This window comes from Salvelinus namaycush, chromosome 10, assembly GCF_016432855.1.
Source record: "Salvelinus namaycush isolate Seneca chromosome 10, SaNama_1.0, whole genome shotgun sequence".
Classification (NCBI taxonomy): Eukaryota; Metazoa; Chordata; class Actinopteri; order Salmoniformes; family Salmonidae; genus Salvelinus; species Salvelinus namaycush.
In genome coordinates, this window is record NC_052316.1 from 42580771 (window position 1) to 42599711 (window position 18941).

An 18941-nucleotide genomic window follows, 5' to 3' on the forward strand; every position below is an offset into this window, starting at 1 on the left:
CACAACACACTAATTAGCTGTCCGTCTGTCTCTCTACTTTTATTAATACATATATGTCAATCATCAAAACGAAGTGAGGAGAAACATTCTCAGCTCTGAGTCCTGCCACACACACACCTGTCTTTTTATATAAAACATTTCACTCAGAAACACAATCACTGCTGCCACGGTAACCAAAGGTTAGCTCTGACAGAGATTGATGCATAGCCAGAGGCTGAGTCATAAATACTCAAATAAGATATTTTCACCCCCCCCCTTCCGTTGTGTGAGAGTGGAGTGTCTTTGAGTGATTTGTGGCGTTATTGAATAAAGCTCCCATCAAACAAGCTGCTAATAGAATCACCAAGGTCCTGAGAATGAATAACATCGGACAAAGGCTCATTCGAAAATGAAATATTTCTCCCATAACGCAACATCAAAATCACCTTCAGGCCATCTTCAAAAAAATATGTTTCATAATAATATGAGAAACGACCTTGAACACAGACTCTCATTAACTTGTGGGAGGAAAGAGTTTTGTCTGAAGCCTTGTATCTACAGTAAAAAGTGAATCAGAGAGAAAGATGATAAATGAAGTGAATCAGAGAGAAAGATGATAAATGAAGTGAATCAGAGAGAAAGATGATAATTGAAGTGAATCAGAGAGAAAGATGATAAATGAAGTGAATCAGAGAGAAAGATGATAAATGAAGTGAATCAGAGAGAAAGATGATAAATGAAGTGAATCAGAGAGAAAGATGATAATTGAAGTGAATCAGAGAGAAAGATGATAAATGAAGTGAATCAGACAGTAAGATAATAAATGAAGTGAATCAGACAGTAAGATGATAAATGAAGTGAATCAGACAGTAAGATGATAATTGAAGTGAATCAGAGAGAAAGATGATAAATGAAGTGAATCAGAGAGAAAGATGATAAATGAAGTGAATCAGAGAGAAAGATGATAAAAGAAGTGAATCAGAGAGTAAGATGATAAATGAAGTGAATCAGAGAGTAAGATGATAAATGAAGTGAATCAGAGAGTAAGATGATAAATGAAGTGAATCAGAGAGTAAGATGATAAATGAAGTGAATCAGAGAGTAAGATGATAAATGAAGTGAATCAGAGAGTAAGATGATAAATGAAGTGAATCAGAGAGTAAGATGATAAATGAAGTGAATCAGCGAGTAAGATGATAAATGAAGTGAATCAGAGAGTAAGATGATAAATGAAGTGAATCAGAGAGTAAGATGATAAATGAAGTGAATCAGACAGTAAGATGATAAATGAAGTGAATCAGAGAGAAAGATGATAAATGAAGTGAATCAGAGAGTAAGATGATAAATGAAGTGAATCAGAGAGTAAGATGATAAATGAAGTGAATCAGAGAGTAAGATGATAAATGAAGTGAATCAGAGAGTAAGATGATAAATGAAGTGAATCAGAGAGTAAGATGATAAATGAAGTGAATCAGAGAGTAAGATGATAAATGAAGTGAATCAGAGAGTAAGATGATAAATGAAGTGAATCAGAGAGTAAGATGATAAATGAAGTGAATCAGAGAGAAAGATGATAAATGAAGTGAATCAGAGAGAAAGATGATAAATGAAGTGAATCAGAGAGTAAGATGATAAATGAAGTGAATCAGAGAGTAAGATGATAAATGAAGTGAATCAGAGAGTAAGATGATAAATGAAGTGAATCAGAGAGAAAGATGATAAATGAAGTGAATCAGAGAGTAAGATGATAAATGAAGTGAATCAGAGAGAAAGATGATACATTTATTTTTATTTTTTATTTCACCTTTATTTAACCAGGTAGGCTAGTTGAGAACAAGTTCTCATTTGCAACTGCGACCTGGCCAAGATAAAGCATAGCAGTGTGAACAGACAACAACACAGAGTTACACATGGAGTAAACAATAAACAAGTCAATAACATGGTAGAAAAAAGAGAATCTATATACAATGTGTGCAAAAGGCATGAGGAGGTAGGCAATCAATCGAATAATTACAATTTAGCAGATTAACACTGGAGTGATAAATCATCAGATGATCATGTGCAAGTTGAGATACTGGTGTGCAAAAGATCAGAAAAGTAAATAAATAAAAGCAGTATGGGGGGTGAGGTAGGTAAATTGGGTGGGCTATATACCGATGGACTACGTACAGCTGCAGCAATCGGTTAGCTGCTCGGATAGCAGATGTTTAAAGTTGTTGAGGGAGATAAAAGTCTCCAACTTCAGAGATTTTTGCAATTCGTTCCAGTCGCAGGCAGCAGAGAACTGGAAGGAAAGGCGTCCAAATGAGGTTTTGGCTTTAGGGATGATCAGTGAGATACACCTGCTGGAGCGCGTGCTACGGGTGGGTGTAGCCATCGTGACCAGTGAACTGAGATAAGGCGGCACTTTACCTAGCATAGCCTTGTAGATGACCTGGAGCCAGTGGGTCTGACGACGAACATGTAGCGAGGGCCAGCCGACTAGGGCATACAGGTCGCAGTGGTGGGTCGTATAAGGTGCTTTAGTAACAAAACGGATGGCACTGTGATAAACTGCATCCAGTTTGCTGAGTAGAGTATTGGAAGCTATTTTGTAGATGACATCGCTGAAGTCGAGGATCGGTAGGATAGTCAGTTTTACTAGGGTAAGTTTGGCGGCGTGAGTGAAGGAGGCTTTGTTGCGAAATAGAAAGCCGACTCTAGATTTGATTTTGGATTGGAGATGTTTGATATGAGTCTGGAAGGAGAGTTTGCAGTCTAGCCAGACACCTAGGTACTTATAGATGTCCACATATTCTAGGTCGGAACCGTCCAGGGTGGTGATGCTAGTCGGGCGTGCGGGTGCAGGCAGCGAACGGTTGAAAAGCATGCATTTGGTTTTACTAGCGTTTAAGAGCAGTTGGAGGCCACGGAAGGAGTGTTGTATGGCATTGAAGCGGCATTGAAGCTCGTTTGGAGGTTAGATAGCACAGTGTCCAAGGAAGGGCCAGAAGTATACAGAATGGTGTCGTCTGCGTAGAGGTGGATCAGGGAATCGCCCGCAGCAAGAGCAACATCATTGATATATACAGAGAAAAGAGTCGGCCCGAGAATTGAACCCTGTGGTACCCCCATAGAGACTGCCAGAGGACCGGACAACATGCCCTCCGATTTGACACACTGAACTCTGTCTGCAAAGTAGTTGGTGAACCAGGCAAGGCAGTCATTAGAAAAACCGAGGCTACTGAGTCTGCCGATAAGAATATGGTGATTGACAGAGTCGAAAGCCTTGGCCAGGTCGATGAAGACGGCTGCACAGTACTGTCTTTTATCGATGGCGGTTATGATATCGTTTAGTACCTTGAGCGTGGCTGAGGTGCACCCGTGACCGGCTCGGAAACCGGATTGCACAGCGGAGAAGGTACGGTGGGATTCGAGATGGTCAGTGATCTGTTTGTTGACTTGGCTTTCGAAGACCTTAGATAGGCAGGGCAGGATGGATATAGGTCTGTAACAGTTTGGGTCCAGGGTGTCTCCCCCTTTGAAGAGGGGGATGACCGCGGAAGTGAATCAGAGAGTAAGATGATAAATGAAGTGAATCAGAGAGAAAGATGATAAATGAAGTGAATCAGAGAGTAAGAGGGGGAGAGAAAAGAGAGAGAGGGTAAGATTGGCATAACACCAGTGAGGAGGGCAACTGGGGAAATGAAGAACCTAATTGAGCGTGACAGAGAAAAGGAGGGGGGGCTGTCTGTGTGAGAGGCAGGTGTGTGTGTGTCTGTGTGTGAGGAGGGGGGGGGGGGGGGGGGGGGGGGGTGACGTAAATGCCTCAGAGCCCCGTTGGATGAGACTATAATAATATGGATAATACTGTAGATTCAATAGGGGTACACGCAAAATGAAGGGTCTGTGTGTCTGTCTCTGTGTGTGTGTCTGTGAGGCCATATGGCTCTGTGCTGTTCATTTATAACAGGACCCACAGCTGGATATGACAAACCTACGATGGATGAACATGTTGAGCTCATTTCTACAACTCCTGAAGAATGAGTGAGGGGTGAGAGAGAGAGAGGCAGGACAGGAGAAGAACCACAGCTGTCATCACTTTCAGTATGGTAGATAATAAGGCCATGAAATTAGCATATGATTGCTTCCTTCTTTATTTCTCTAATCACAATTAGCTGGTCTGAGACTCATCTTTGCATTTTCTTTCTCACTCCCTCTGGTGCACGCGCTCTCTCTCTCTCTTTCTTTCACTCGCTCTCCCTCACCTCATCTGCTTCCTTCACTTTCCAGCACCCTTTCTCTCCCTTACCATAGCAATCACCCTTATTCAAGCCCACCCCTTCATCCCGCTCTCCTCTAAAGCCTCTATCTCTCCCCTACCATTCACCCCCTCTCTCTCTCTCATTCTCTATCTCTCCCCTACCATCTCTCTCCCCTACCATTCACCCCCTCTCTCTCTCTCATTCTCTATCTCTCCCCTACCATTCACCCCCTCTCTCTCTCTCATTCTCTATCTCTCCCCTACCATTCACCCCCTCTCTCTCTCTCATTCTCTATCTCTCCCCTACCATCTCTCTCCCCTACCATTCACCCTCTCTCTCTATCTCTCCCCTACCATTCACCCCCTCTCTCTCTCTCATTCTCTATCTCTCCCCTACCATTCACCCCCTCTCTCTCTCTCATTCTCTATCTCTCCCCTACCATTCACCCCCTCTCTCTCTCTCATTCTCTATCTCTCCCCTACCATTCACCCCCTCTCTCTCTCCCCTACCATCTCTCTCCCCTACCATTCACCCTCTCTCTCTCTCTCTCTCATTCTCTCTCTCTCCCCTACCATTCACCCCCCCTCTCTCTCTCATTCTCTATCTCTCCCCTACCATTCACCCCCTCTCTTCCCATCTCTCTCTCATTCTCTATCTCTCCCTCTCCTCAGATGATTATACAGTACAGTCATACAGCAGAGAGAGACATTTGTAAAGGGCTGGTAATGATCTTCTTTCTCACACCTTGCTAGCTCATCTAATATTCATAGATCTTATTCTGCTAGCTGGCCTGAAAGGCAGGCAGTGTTTTCCACTAGCGCCGGCTGTCGGCAATACAGCCGATACAGACTAATTTTCAAGCCAGGTACTTTTTTCCACTTAAATTAACTAGGCTACTTTTCAATTCACTACAACAACAAAAAAAGTATTTAAAAAAGTATCCAAAGCCCTCTCCCGCTAGAATGTGGTTGCAGTCTAATTTCTTTACACGGAGGAAGAGAGCATGAATTTGCAGGTCCAATATAATGTGAGGGAATTTGCACATACCATATAATGAGTGGATTATACCATGTAATCCACTCAGCCAATTGTTTTCTGGCACATTCCTTTATTTTCTTTCACATGCAGGATCTGACATTAAATGGCCCGGGGCCAGTAAAAGCATGTGTTGGGCCAGTGCATTTTTACATTCCAGTTCAACATTTACCTGCCTTCAATCTATTCACTGAGCTTGTTTCTTTTAGGGAAAGTGAATTACAAAAGTAAACTAATAGTGAACAGACTAGCAATATGCTGGCTACTGTTGATAGTCTGCACAAAGAAAGATACAAAAAGACACAGGGCATTCCGCTTGACTAGCTTGTTACTGAAGCCGTGTCGATGGGTGTTTCTCAAAATGCACACCACCGGGCTCTGAGCACGCAAATTAGAGGGTCGGAGTATGAGTCCAAATCAAGAGGAAGGCACTTCTCAAATGTGTACGCCGTTTGTACATATTTTGAAGCATGCATCGATGCAAGCTTCAACAGAAAGTATGCACAGAAATATGTCGCAACCACGTAAAAAGGTTACTAAAATGTATTGAAATCAATGGCGGACATCAATTGAGCTGAAGCGAGAGAAAATAGACTCCGACTTTGGAATGAAATGTTGCATATTCACATCTCATATGTTGCCTGAATGCAATATTTTATCTTGATACGTTAATAAATACATGCCGTGTTAATTTTGGCATGTTTACCTGCCTACAATACCGACTGTAGTTTGCGCAGGTCGCAAGCCCATAGTAAGTCAATAGGGCTAACTGGCTAACTACTACTGTTAGTTAGCCAGATAGCCACACATAATTATTAGCCAACTACCCACAAAGAATGTACATCTACCTTGCATAACATTAGTTAGTTTAACAGGCAAAAATGACCTATCTGGTTAGCTACATTATTACGATTCACATATAGCTAGCTGATAGTTATGAAGTAAGACGTTTGCTTTGCGTATATATTGTTTTGTCTCTATTGCCATTGTCCTGGCTGGAATGGGTAAGTCCATTGTAAATCAATAGGGCTAACTGGCTAGTAGCTAGTCACGAAGAATTGGTAGCTAGCTATCCACGAAAAATGTACATCTACTTTGCATAACATTAGTTTTAGGTCATTTTGATTATTACGATTCACGGTAGTATACATATAGAAAAACACCCCGATATCTCTTTTGGAACGTTTCTCTTAAAGGGGCAGCGTCCTATTTTCAAATCTCAAAATGACCTACTTCAGAAACAAAAATGAATGCAATTAATACAATGCAATTCTAAATAATATATGACTTGGATACCTAAATTATATTACGCAGATTTTAATACATATCATAATAACCAAATGTAACCTATTAATATCTGAATATAGAGAGGAAGCATGCCAACCTATAGGCCCTGCATGACCCCAATCCACTTAAGAACTACACCATGTCCGGGCCAGTAGAAATTCTGTTTGGGCCAGTAGATTTTTGCTCAACTGGTTGGGGCCAGTGAGAAAAAAAGTTAGCATTGGACCCTGGTGTGTTTCATACGAAGCCATGGAGGATATTTAGTGTGCTTCATATGCAGCCATGGAGGATATTTAGTGTGCTTCATATGCAGCCATGGAGGATATTTAGTGTGCTTCATACGCAGCCAAGGAGGATATTTAGTGTGCTTCATATGCAGCCATGGAGGATATTTAGTGTGCTTCATATGCAGCCATGGAGGATATTTTGTGTGCTTCATATGCAGCCATGGAGGATATTTAGTGTGCTTCATACGCAGCCACGGAGGATATTTAGTGTGCTTCATATGCAGCCATGGAGGATATTTAGTGTGTTTCATACGCAGCCACGGAGGATATTTAGTGTGCTTCATATGCAGCCATGGAGGATATTTAGTGTGCTTCATACGCAGCCATGGAGGATATTTAGTGTGCTTTCATTGACGAACAGCAAGCTTGACTAGTTTATAAAAGGTGTTGAACTGACTGAATAAAGTCGATCTCACGTATCCTTCCCATTTATAAATCATACAACGTAGTTATATGTCCAGTGTATCGCATCGGGACAAGTAAACAAAAGATCTGGTTTCTATTTTCAATATGAAGTCCATCAGGACTTGCGAGACACGTTAAAGTGAGTGACTCGTCAGTAGCTTACCGAATTGCATTGGTAAGAGAGCTTTCATTTGGCTCCCTAATTTGCAAACTGTTAGGCTATTTGATGATCATCTGCAGATAAATTATGAAAACATTCGATGAAGATGGTGAATCCTCCTCACAGCAGGAACAATAAGCAGGCTAGTGGAGAGATAGCCTCACTGGTCCAAAATAGGATAAAAGAAAACAGATTGAATTGTTTTAAAAGCTAATGATACCTATATGGTATTTTCAAAGATATTGATATACAGTACCAATCAAAAGTTTGGATGCACATACTCATTCCAGGGGTTTTCTTTATTTTTACATTGTAGAATAATAGTGAAGACATCAAAACTATGAAATAACACATATGGAATCATGTATTAACCAAAAAAGTGTTAAACAAATCAAAATATATTTTATATTTGAGATTCTTCAAAGCAGCCACCCTTTGCGTTGATGACAGCTTTGCACACTCTTGGCATTCTCTCAACCAGCATCATGAGGTAGTCACCTGGAATGCATTTCAATTAACAGGTGTGCCTTGTTAAAAGATAATTTGTGGAATTTCTTTCCTTCTTAATGCGTTTAAGCATATCAGTTGTGTTGTGACAAGGTAGAGGTGGTATACAGAAGATAGCCCTATTTGGTAAAAGACCAAGTCGATATTATGTCAAGAACAGCTCAAATAAGCAAAGAGAAACGACAGTCCATCATTACTTTAAGACACGAAGTTCAGTCAATCTGGAAAATGTATTCAAGTGCAGTTGCAAATACCATCAAGCGCTATGATGAAACTGGCTCTCATGAGGACCGCCACAGGGAAGGAAGACCCAGAGTGACCTCTGCTGCAGACGATATGTTCATTAGAGTTACCAGCCTCAGAAATTGCAGCCTAAATAAATGCTCCACAGAGTTCAAGTAACAGACACATCTCAACATCAACTGTTCAGAGGAGACTGTGTGAATCCGGCCTTCATGGTCGAATTGCTGCAAAGAAACCACTACTAAAGGACACTAATGAGAAGAAGAGACTTGCTTGGGCCAAAAAACACAAGCAACGGACATTAGACCGGTGGAAATCTGTCCTTTGGTCTGATGAGTCCAAATTTGAGATTTTTGGTTCCAACCGCTGTGTCTTTGTGAGACGCAGAGTAGGTGAACAGATGATCTCTGCATGTGTGGTTCCCACTGTGAAGCATGGAGGAGGTGGTGTGATGGTGCTTTGCTGGTGACACTGTCAGTGATTTATTTAGGATTCAAGGCACACTTAACCAGCATTTGTTTTTCAACAGGACAATGACCCAACACACCAGGCTGTGTAAGGGCTATTTGACCAATAAGGAAAGTGATGGAGTGCTGCATCAGATGACCTGGCCTCCACAATCACCCGATCTCAACCCAATTGAGATGGTTTGGGATGAGTTGGACCGCAGAGAATCTCAAATATAAAATATATTTTGATTTGTTTAACACTTTTTTGGTTACTACATGATTCCATATGTGTTATATCATAGTTTTGATGTCTTCACTATTATTCTACGAGGTAGAAAATAGTAAAAATAAAGAAAAGCCCTTGAATGAGTAGGTGTCCAAACGTTTGACTGGTACTGTATATGCTAGCTATATCAAAGATATTGATGAAGGTCTACTGATTAAATCAAAGTGTTGACAATGGAGTAGTCAACTGCTGCTTTCTGTGTAGCAAAGCCCAAGTTAAACACCGGCTTCATTCTTCTATCACACCTGTATTGCAGAAAGCTGAGAAAATGCCTCTTAAAAGAAAGCTTGAAGCCTGTGGATGTCAGCAGTTTTATATGATATTGTACAACAGCTGCTGTAACTAACACTGTAAAAGTATGATCCCCCCCCCCCCCCCAAAATGGTGTTGTTTCCTGATAGTTGCTGGTTGAAAATACAATCTAGTATTAGAATGTACCAGAGGCCACCAAAATGGAGCTTGTTCGGTAAAAATGTCTTAACGACCCCCCCAGCCCAGGTGAGCCTGTCTGGCTACTCCACGTGCTTGGGGACAACACTGAGGAAGGCCAATACTGAGTACATTCAGAGAGAGATACAGCCTATCTAGGGCTGTGACCATACCGGTATCCAATACTGAGTACATTCAGAGAGAGATACAGCCTATCTAGGGCTGTGACCATACCGGTATCCAATACTGAGTACATTCAGAGAGAGATACAGCCTATCTAGGGCTGTGACCATACCGGTATCCAATACTGAGTACATTCAGAGAGAGATACAGCCTATCTAGGGCTGTGACCATACCAGTATCCAATACTGAGTACATTCAGAGAGAGATACAGCCTATCTAGGGCTGTGACCATACCAGTATCCAATACTGAGTACATTCAGAGAGAGATACAGCCCATCTAGGGCTGTGACCATACCGGTATCCAATACTGAGTACATTCAGAGAGAGATACAGCCCATCTAGGGCTGTGACCATACCGGTATCCAATACTGAGTACATTCAGAGAGAGATACAGCCTATCTAGGGCTGTGACCATACCGGTATCCAATACTGAGTACATTCAGAGAGAGATACAGCCCATCTAGGGCTGTGACCATACCAGTATCCAATACTGAGTACATTCAGAGAGAGATACAGCCTATCTAGGGCTGTGACCATACCAGTATCCAATACTGAGTACATTCAGAGAGAGATACAGCCTATCTAGGGCTGTGACCATACCGGTATCCAATACTGAGTACATTCAGAGAGAGATACAGCCTATCTAGGGCTGTAACCATACCGGTATCCAATACTGAGTACATTCAGAGAGAGATACAGCCTATCTAGGGCTGTGACCATACCGGTATCCAATACTGAGTACATTCAGAGAGAGACCTCCCGGGTGGCGCAGTGGTCTAGGGAGGCGCAGTGGTCTAGGGCACTAGCTGCGCCACCAGAGTCTCTGGGTTCGCGCCCAGGCTCTGTCGCAGCCGGCCGCAACCGGGAGGTCCGTGGGGCGACGCACAATTGGCATAGCGTCGTCCGGGTTAGGGAGGGTTTGGCCGGTAGGGATATCCTTGTCTCAGTATGTAAAATGTAATAAAAATGTATGCACTCTACTGTAAGTCGCTCTGGATAAGAGCGTCTGCTAAATGACTAAAATGTAAATGTAAATGTAGATACAGCCTATCTAGGGCTGTGACCATACCAGTATCCAATACTGAGTACATTCAGAGAGAGATACAGCCCATCTAGGGCTGTGACCATACCAGTATCCAATACTGAGTACATTCAGAGAGAGATACAGCCTATCTAGGGCTGTGACCATACCAGTATCCAAATATTTTTTCCATGGCAAAAATGAAAACACGAAGCAGACTAAATGTTTTGGTCCTTTAAAAACCTGCTGTATGTAACATATTGTGTGCTATAGTTTGGAAAATAAATAAATGTGACTCTGGATGACAACATAATGTTTGTTTTGTTCTGTGTTTTGTTTCCTTGCCATGATACTAAAGATGATCAAGATACGGGTATTGTCCCAGCCTACTATAGAATGTAGGAGTTGAGGGGCTAGGCCTCTCTCTGTGTCATATAGAGGTCTTAACACCAAACCTCATGAAGTGTTTCCCTTATATAATACCAAAAGAGACACTTTCTGTTCTCCATTCATGAGGATAGAGTGAGATAGAAGGAGAGTGTGAGTTCTTCATCCTCACAGAAGGATGGAAGGAGAGGAAAGGTTTAGACTGGCAGCAGCAGGTCATGTCAGGACATGGTGGCATCAGCTGAGATGACACCAGAACTGGCACCTCTCAGATCTCACAGAAGGCTGTGACAGACAGACAAACTGACTAAGATAGATAACCTCTGGCAATGACCAAACACTGACAGACGCAGACAGAAAGAGACAGGAAAGGGAGACAGGGAGGGAGATACATGGAGTGTGAGAAAGAGAAAGAGGTGGAGAGACAGAGAAAGAGAATTGTAGAACAGAGAGAGTGACAGAGGGAGAGACTGAAAGAGACAGACAGACAGACAGAGAGAGAGAGAGAGAGAAAGATAGAGGGAACGGGCGTGATGGGTAGAGACAGAGGAGACTGAGGTAGGCTGGGTCGATAGAAAGGTGAGAGTGAAGAGATCACGGTCAAATCAAATCAAATTGTATTGGTCACATACATATATTTATCAGATGTTATTGCGGGTGTAGTGAAATGCTTGTGTTCCGAGCTCCAATCACTCACAAGCCACATGTCAATGACCCTTTTGACTATCAGTTAAATATAGGCCTTTAGGTTTAATACCTTTCTGTTTACTGCAGTTACACAGGTCAGCCCTACTGCCAACCAGTCAGTCAGCCAGCCAGCCAGCCAGCCAGCCAGTAAGACAGTCAGGTGAGTTCTGTCTGTGGTCTGCCGTGTACAGATAGGGAGGCTTGGGGTATAGGGTGGGCACTGGGCCGTGTACTGGGTACATGATCGTTAGAGTCTCTGGGTGTCCTGTCCTACCTGAGGCTGCGTGAGCGGGGGCGCATGGGCGAGTGTCGTTCATCCTCGTCTGTGATGCTCTCGGAGCTGAAGTGCTTGGTGAGGAAGTGCAGCTCGTCCGCCGTGGGCTGGAAGGGCAGCTGGTGCAGCTTCTCCTGGGATGAACAGGATGACTGTGAGAAGCAGAGAGGGAGGGATTACAAGGGCAGAAGAGCCGGGCACTAGTAGCGGCTAACTGCTAAAAGGAGGGATTACAGGAGCAGAAGAGCCAAGTAGCGGCTAACTGCTGGAGGGAGGGATTACAAGAGCAGAAGAGCCTAGTAGCTAGTAGCGGCTTACTGCTGGAGGGAGGGATTACAAGAGCAGAAGAGCCAAGTAGCTAGTAGTGGCTTACTGCTGGAGGGAGGGATTACAAGACCAGAAGAGCCTAGTAGCTAGTAGCGGCTAACTGCTGGAGGGAGGGATTACAAGAGCAGAAGAGCCTAGTAGCTAGTAGCGGCTAACTGCTGGAGGGAGGGATTACAAGAGCAGAAGAGCCAAGTAGCGGCTAACTGCTGGAGGGAGGGATTACAAGAGCAGAAGAGCCTAGTAGCTAGTAGCGGCTAACTGCTAAAGGGAGGGATTACAGGAGCAGAAGAGCCGAGCAGCTAGTAGCGGCTAACTGCTAAAGGGAGGGATTACAGGAGCAGAAGAGCCGAGCAGCTAGTAGCGGCTAACTGCTGGAGGGAGGGATTACAGGAGCAGGAGAGCCAAGTAACTAGTAGCAGCTAACTGCTAAGGGAGGGATTACAGGAGCAGAAGAGCCGAGTAGCTAGTAGCGGCTAACTGTTGGAGGGAGGGATTACAAGGGGAGAAGAGCCGGGTAGCTAGTAGCCCAGCGACTAACTGCTACTGTGAATGTTAACTCCTGGCTAAGGTAGTGTGCTCTGCTCTCTACTGGGCCGTTGTGAATGAACAGACTGGAGAATTTTAAATGGGGATGACTGTCTGTTAAACATTTAGACTGTACATTAGGGGTTACGGAGGTATTGGTGCTCCTTTGAGTAGGATAAAAAATATTCAGAGCTAATTTAACCTGAATCTATAATGAGGTTATATGAGCTCCTCTGAGCTGGTGAGTAGCAGGAAGCCTTCAGGCTTCTCATCAACATGAGGAAGAGGCTGTGTGTGTCAGACATCAGTCAGACTAACAATATGAGTAACGGTGAGACTAACAGTCAGACTAACGGTCAGACTAAAGGTCAGACTAACGGTGAGACTAACGGTGAGACTAACAGTCAGACTAACGGTGAGACTAACAGTCAGTCTAACGGTGAGACTAACGGTGAGACTAACGGTCAGGATACACACACAAAAACATTCTACACACACGCACGCACGCACGCACGCACACACACACACACACACACACACACTCACTGAGACAGTGGAGCTGGGTGTGTTAGTGCCATATCCAGAGGAGGGAAGTGAGGCCAGAGACCAGCGTCTGCCATCCGTCCTGAGAAACAGAGAAACAGAGAGGATGGCAGGGGTTAATGTCAGTTCTTGGGTTTACTATGAAAGGCTTGATGGAGCCATGGTACCAACCAAACATAGTAGAATGTCTTGTGTTACTAGCTCCAACAGTACAGTAGAATGTCTTGTGTTACTAGCTCCAACAGGGCAGTAGAATGTCTTGTGTTACTAGCTCCAACAGGGCAGTAGAATGTCTTGTGTTACTAGCTCCAACAGGGCAGTAGAATGTCTTGTGTTACTAGCTCCAACAGGGCAGTAGAATGTCTTGTGTTACTAGCTCCAACAGTACAGTAGAATGTCTTGTGTTACTAGCTCCAACAGGGCAGTAGAATGTCTTGTGTTACTAGCTCCAACAGTACAGTAGAATGTCTTGTGTTACTAGCTCCAACAGTACAGTAGAATGTCTTGTGTTACTAGCTCCAACAGTACAGTAGAATGTCTTGTGTTACTAGCTCCAACAGTACAGTAGAATGTCTTGTGTTACTAGCTCCAACAGTACAGTAGAATGTCTTGTGTTACTAGCTCCAACAGTACAGTAGAATGTATTGTGTTACTAGCTCCAACAGTACAGTAGAATGTCTTGTGTTACTAGCTCCAACAGTACAGTAGAATGTCTTGTGTTACTAGCTCCAACAGTACAGTAGAATGTATTGTGTTACTAGCTCCAACAGTACAGTAGAATGTCTTGTGTTACTAGCTCCAACAGTACAGTAGAATGTCTTGTGTTACTAGCTCCAACAGTACAGTAGAATGTATTGTGTTACTAGCTCCAACAGTACAGTAGAATGTCTTGTGTTACTAGCTCCAACAGTACAGTAGAATGTCTTGTGTTACTAGCTCCAACAGTACAGTAGAATGTATTGTGTTACTAGCTCCAACAGTACAGTAGAATGTCTTGTGTTACTAGCTCCAACAGTACAGTAGAATGTCTTGTGTTACTAGCTCCAACAGTACAGTAGAATGTATTGTGTTACTAGCTCCAACAGTACAGTAGAATGTATTGTGTTACTAGCTCCAACAGTACAGTAGAATGTCTTGTGTTACTAGCTCCAACAGTACAGTAGAATGCATTGTGTTACTAGCTCCAACAGTACAGTAGAATGTCTTGTGTTACTAGCTCCAACAGTACAGTAGAATGCATTGTGTTACTAGCTCCAACAGTACAGTATAATGTCTTGTGTTACTAGCTCCAACAGTACAGTAGAATGCATTGTGTTACTAGCTCCAACAGTACAGTATAATGTCTTGTGTTACTAGCTCCAACAGTATAGTAGAATGTCTTGTGTTATTAGTTCCAACAGTACAGTAGAATGTCTTGCAAATACAATACAAAAACACACATAAAATGATCACGGCAAGAAATCAGGAAATAACAACCCACAGTAGATACATTACAGTGAGCATGTGTCAGAATCCACAATATAAATACGTGCTGTGTTCAGACAGTATATCATTTGGGCAGAAAATGGTATGTTCAGTAGTAGGTATATTTGGATGAGCTATGTGGAGAATACAATATATACAAAGTCTGCAAACACATGCAAGCAAACACACACGGACACAAGCCAGCAACACACACACACAGACAAGACCACAACATGGAGATGAATATGAGATGAAATTAAGCTGTATGAATACGATTATATGGACAGATCCTAGAACATCACTGCTACTAGAACTTCTCTGGGGCCCTGGTGTGTCCATGCAGGGCAGAGGACATGGGATAGAGTAGAAGGTGGAGTTGAAAGGTCAAAGGTTACCTGTCAGCCCTGTGCCCGTGACTGTGTGGGAGAGAGGATAGTGTGTTAGCTCTACAAACCCACTGGTTTTGTGATGAGCAACGCAGAACCATTTCATTTCAGATATCCTGATTTATCACACTTCACCACTGTGTGGCACTGTTGCGTCAGGTAAATTTTCCTGTCTCCCTGATTTACCGATTCAGAGCAGAAGCAGAAGTGTTATCTATCTCCCATACAGAAGACAGGTTATTTCATTTTACTAGCACATGGCATATCTGTCTTCTTGTCTAGAAGGACTGATGAAACTTACTTATTAGAATCCTTTTCATCTGGAGTTGTGCTTAACTCCTCTCAGGCTCTCTATATCTAGTTCTGTAATTACACCTCCTATTCAAAGCCTGTGAATGATAAGAGGATATTAAACTAGGCTTCAACCCTTCAGATGATCTGGGTTTGATTAGCCAGCCTGTCAATTATCATTTAAAAAAGAGGAGCACGGAGCTGCTGTGAGTATTAGCCATGGGAGGAGTTCAAGAAAAAAGCTTAACTGGGCTTGGGGAAACGGTCTCTTCTGTGGGGTGCAGGTGACTGTCAATCAGCATTATGGCTCAAATGACAGAACGAGGTAATAATCCCTTCTCCCTAGCAAACCACTGTATATACAGAGATAAGACGATCAGACACATTAAGTCATGTGATCCCAGTGAGTTAACCCCTTGACCCCAGGCTCACCTGCGAGCTGGAACGAAGGAGAAGTGTGCTGCCGTGTTGGGGGAGAAGTTTCTGGGGCTGTCCAGAGGGCTGCTCCCTGGGAGAAGTAGATAGAAAGACAATGATTAAATACAAGAAGAAGCAAAAGGCTCAGCTCTAGACCTAGTTATTTAGGTGTAAAGGCCATAAAATCCCCTTACATAGTCATATCACTGATATCACTGATGTGTGTAACAAGGTTGTGAACCTACACAATAGATTACCCAAGATAATATTCCTTTCCGCTAAGAACCACGTCAAGGAGAACCTAGCATGACACATGGACAACAGAAATAACCCAACAACACAATCACACGTTACATAAAAACACTCAGCCTTTATTAGCATGTGAAAAGGGACTGCAATCCATTGTTCTGACATCCCTGTGTGTGTATTGCATAGTACGTACATCCCCCACCTCCTTCACCCAACGGTAAACAGAAAATACATTCCCCCATCACGCCTCCCCCTCCTCTGCCTTCCTACTTTCCGACAGGATAATAGGAGTCTTTTATAGATAACAAAGCTCCTGATGCAGTGTTTTAATTTAGCCAGGGACAGGCCCGAGGAGATGATGTGAGGAGGAGGACCCGGATGAGACGGAGACGAGAGTGCTTAATGACTGGGCTGCTAATCGTCTGGCTGCTTCTTCACAGCAACAACAGCAGCAGTAGAATCAGAGAGAGATGAGATGAATGAGAGAAATAAGAGCATTTAAAGCCCATTACAGAGAGGAAGGAGATGTAGACAAACAAGCTACTCTTCCAGTAGCCACAGAACACATCATCATTACTGTCTTTAATAATACTGCAGAAGGGACAGAGAAACAAAATGATGGAGAGAGAATAGGAAGATAGAGAGAGGAGGCACAAGAAAGGAAGAAAAAGAGAGCAGGGATGAGGTTGAATAAACTCTCTGGGGTTCGGGTCTATATAGAACCCTCTGTCTGCTAGTTAGCCTACACTGTGTGTAACAACCTGCTCAACATAGAGGAAACCTGGGGTGTGTGTAACAACCTGCTCAACATAGAGGAAACCTGGGGTGTGTGTAACAACCTGCTCAACATAGAGGAAACCTGGGGTGTGTGTAACAACCTGCTCAACATAGAGGAAACCTGGGGTGTGTGTAACAACCTGCTGAACATAGAGGAAACCTGGGGTGTGTGTAACAACCTGCTCAACATAGAGGAAACCTGGGGTGTGTGTAACAACCTGCTCAACATAGAGGAAACCTGGGGTGTGCGTAACAACCTGCTCAACATAGAGGAAACCTGGGGTGTGTGTAACAACCTGCTCAACATAGAGGAAACCTGGGGTGTGTGTAACAACCTGCTCAACATAGAGGAAACCTGGGGTGTGTGTAACAACCTGCTCAACATAGAGGAAACCTGGGGTGTGTGTAACAACCTGCTCAACATAGAGGAAACCTGGGGTGTGTGTAACAACCTGCTCAACATAGAGGAAACCTGGGGTGTGTGTAACAACCTGCTCAACATAGAGGAAACCTGGGGTGTGTGTAACAACCTGCTCAACATAGAGGAAACCTGGGGTGTGCGTAACAACCTGCTCAACATAGAGGAAACCTGGGGTGTGTGTAACAACCTGCTCAACATAGAGGAAAGAGGTGTGTGTGTGTGTGTCTGTCCTGTAACTGGTAGTGCGTAACATTGAGTAGCAGTGCGTTGAGGCTGGGCCCTGGGCCTGTCAGTGAAAGCTGTGTCTAAATGGGCTTGGGGGCCTCTGAGGGGCTATTAGGAGGCATGGGAGAATGAGCTGCATATGTACAAACAGTAGTGTAGATTCAGGCAGGGGGCTGGAAAGATACATCGACAGATACACACACACCTCACTGAGAAGATGAACCATTATTCAAATGGAGCCGTGTCCGCAGACACATACAGTGATACACACAGACAGGGGATCCACCTCGCTCTACAGTATGGTGGAGAGATACGGTAGTCTACTGCAGGGGAACAACCCCATACTGTCTGTGTGTATGTGTGAATGCTGAAAGCGATTCAGAGGCATATACAGTATGCAATTTGCACTGGAGAGCCCATGGTGTGTAACATGAGAATTCTATGAGATGACAGTAAAACCCTCCTCTGTCTTTTCCTCATGAGAGAAACGCTCTCCTCATTTTACACCCCTGAAGTCATATCTATTGGGTTGCCTCTCATTAAAGAAGAGATGTATGCCCACAAACAGCTAGCTACCGCAGTGACAGTGTCCTATTTTACCACCCGCATAAACAAACACAGAGACATACACAGTCAGACAGAGACATACACAGTCAGACAGAGACATACACACAGTCAGACAGAGACATATACACAGTCAGACAGAGACATATACACAGTCAGACAGAGACATACACAGTCAGACAGAGACATACAGTCAGACAGAGACATATACACAGTCAGGCAGAGACATACACAGTCAGACAGAGACATACACAGTCAGAAAGAGACATACACAGTCAGACAGGGCATACACAGTCAGACAGAGACATATACACAGTCAGGCAGAGACATACACAGTCAGACAGAGACATACACAGTCAGAAAGAGACATACACAGTCAGACAGGGCATACACAGTCAGACAGGGCATACACAGTCAGACAGAGACATATACAGTCCATTAGAAACAGAGACATATATCCAAACACACACTCAGACACACTCAGAAAAGGGAAAACAAATTGAACATTGCTCTTAACGTTTAGGTTTTTGGGGGGTTCCATTGAAATGATAAGAAAAATACATAAAACATGTGAATTTACAATGCAGGTGCACTGCTGCTGGAAACGGTTTGGGTCTGACGGTGCGTCCCATTCAGATGGTTAAGCACGGCACCTGTACTGCCATTACTGTACCTCACTTCTACACCTCCATCTCCATGGAGTGTGGAGTTCCCACCCTGGTGACTGCCCTCAGAACACCTGTCCCTCTCAGCCAATCAAAACTCAGAGAACACTGTCTTGTCCAATCAGATGTCTGCTACGCACTGTGCACTCAGTAAATACTAGACTGACCACAGAACAAGAGAGAGAAAGAAGACAGAGAAATATATATATATATAGAGAGAGATA

At 43.5% G+C, this 18941-nt stretch overlaps 1 protein-coding gene across 1 annotated transcript in view; it reads right to left on the minus strand.

The window, feature by feature from the left end:
• The window catches only part of LOC120054354 (microtubule-associated serine/threonine-protein kinase 2-like), a 43289-nt gene extending 26982 nt beyond the window's left edge, over positions 1 to 16307 (minus strand). Inside the window, exons 1-4 of the mRNA XM_039001763.1 lie at positions 16298 to 16307; positions 15832 to 15907; positions 13262 to 13340; positions 11864 to 12015 (exon numbers count right to left, since the gene is read on the minus strand). Of these exons, the coding sequence (XP_038857691.1) occupies positions 11864 to 12015; positions 13262 to 13340; positions 15832 to 15907; positions 16298 to 16307 (317 nt within the window). The remainder of the gene's footprint in view (positions 1 to 11863; positions 12016 to 13261; positions 13341 to 15831; positions 15908 to 16297) is intronic.
• Between the last annotated feature and the right edge of the window lie 2634 nt (positions 16308 to 18941).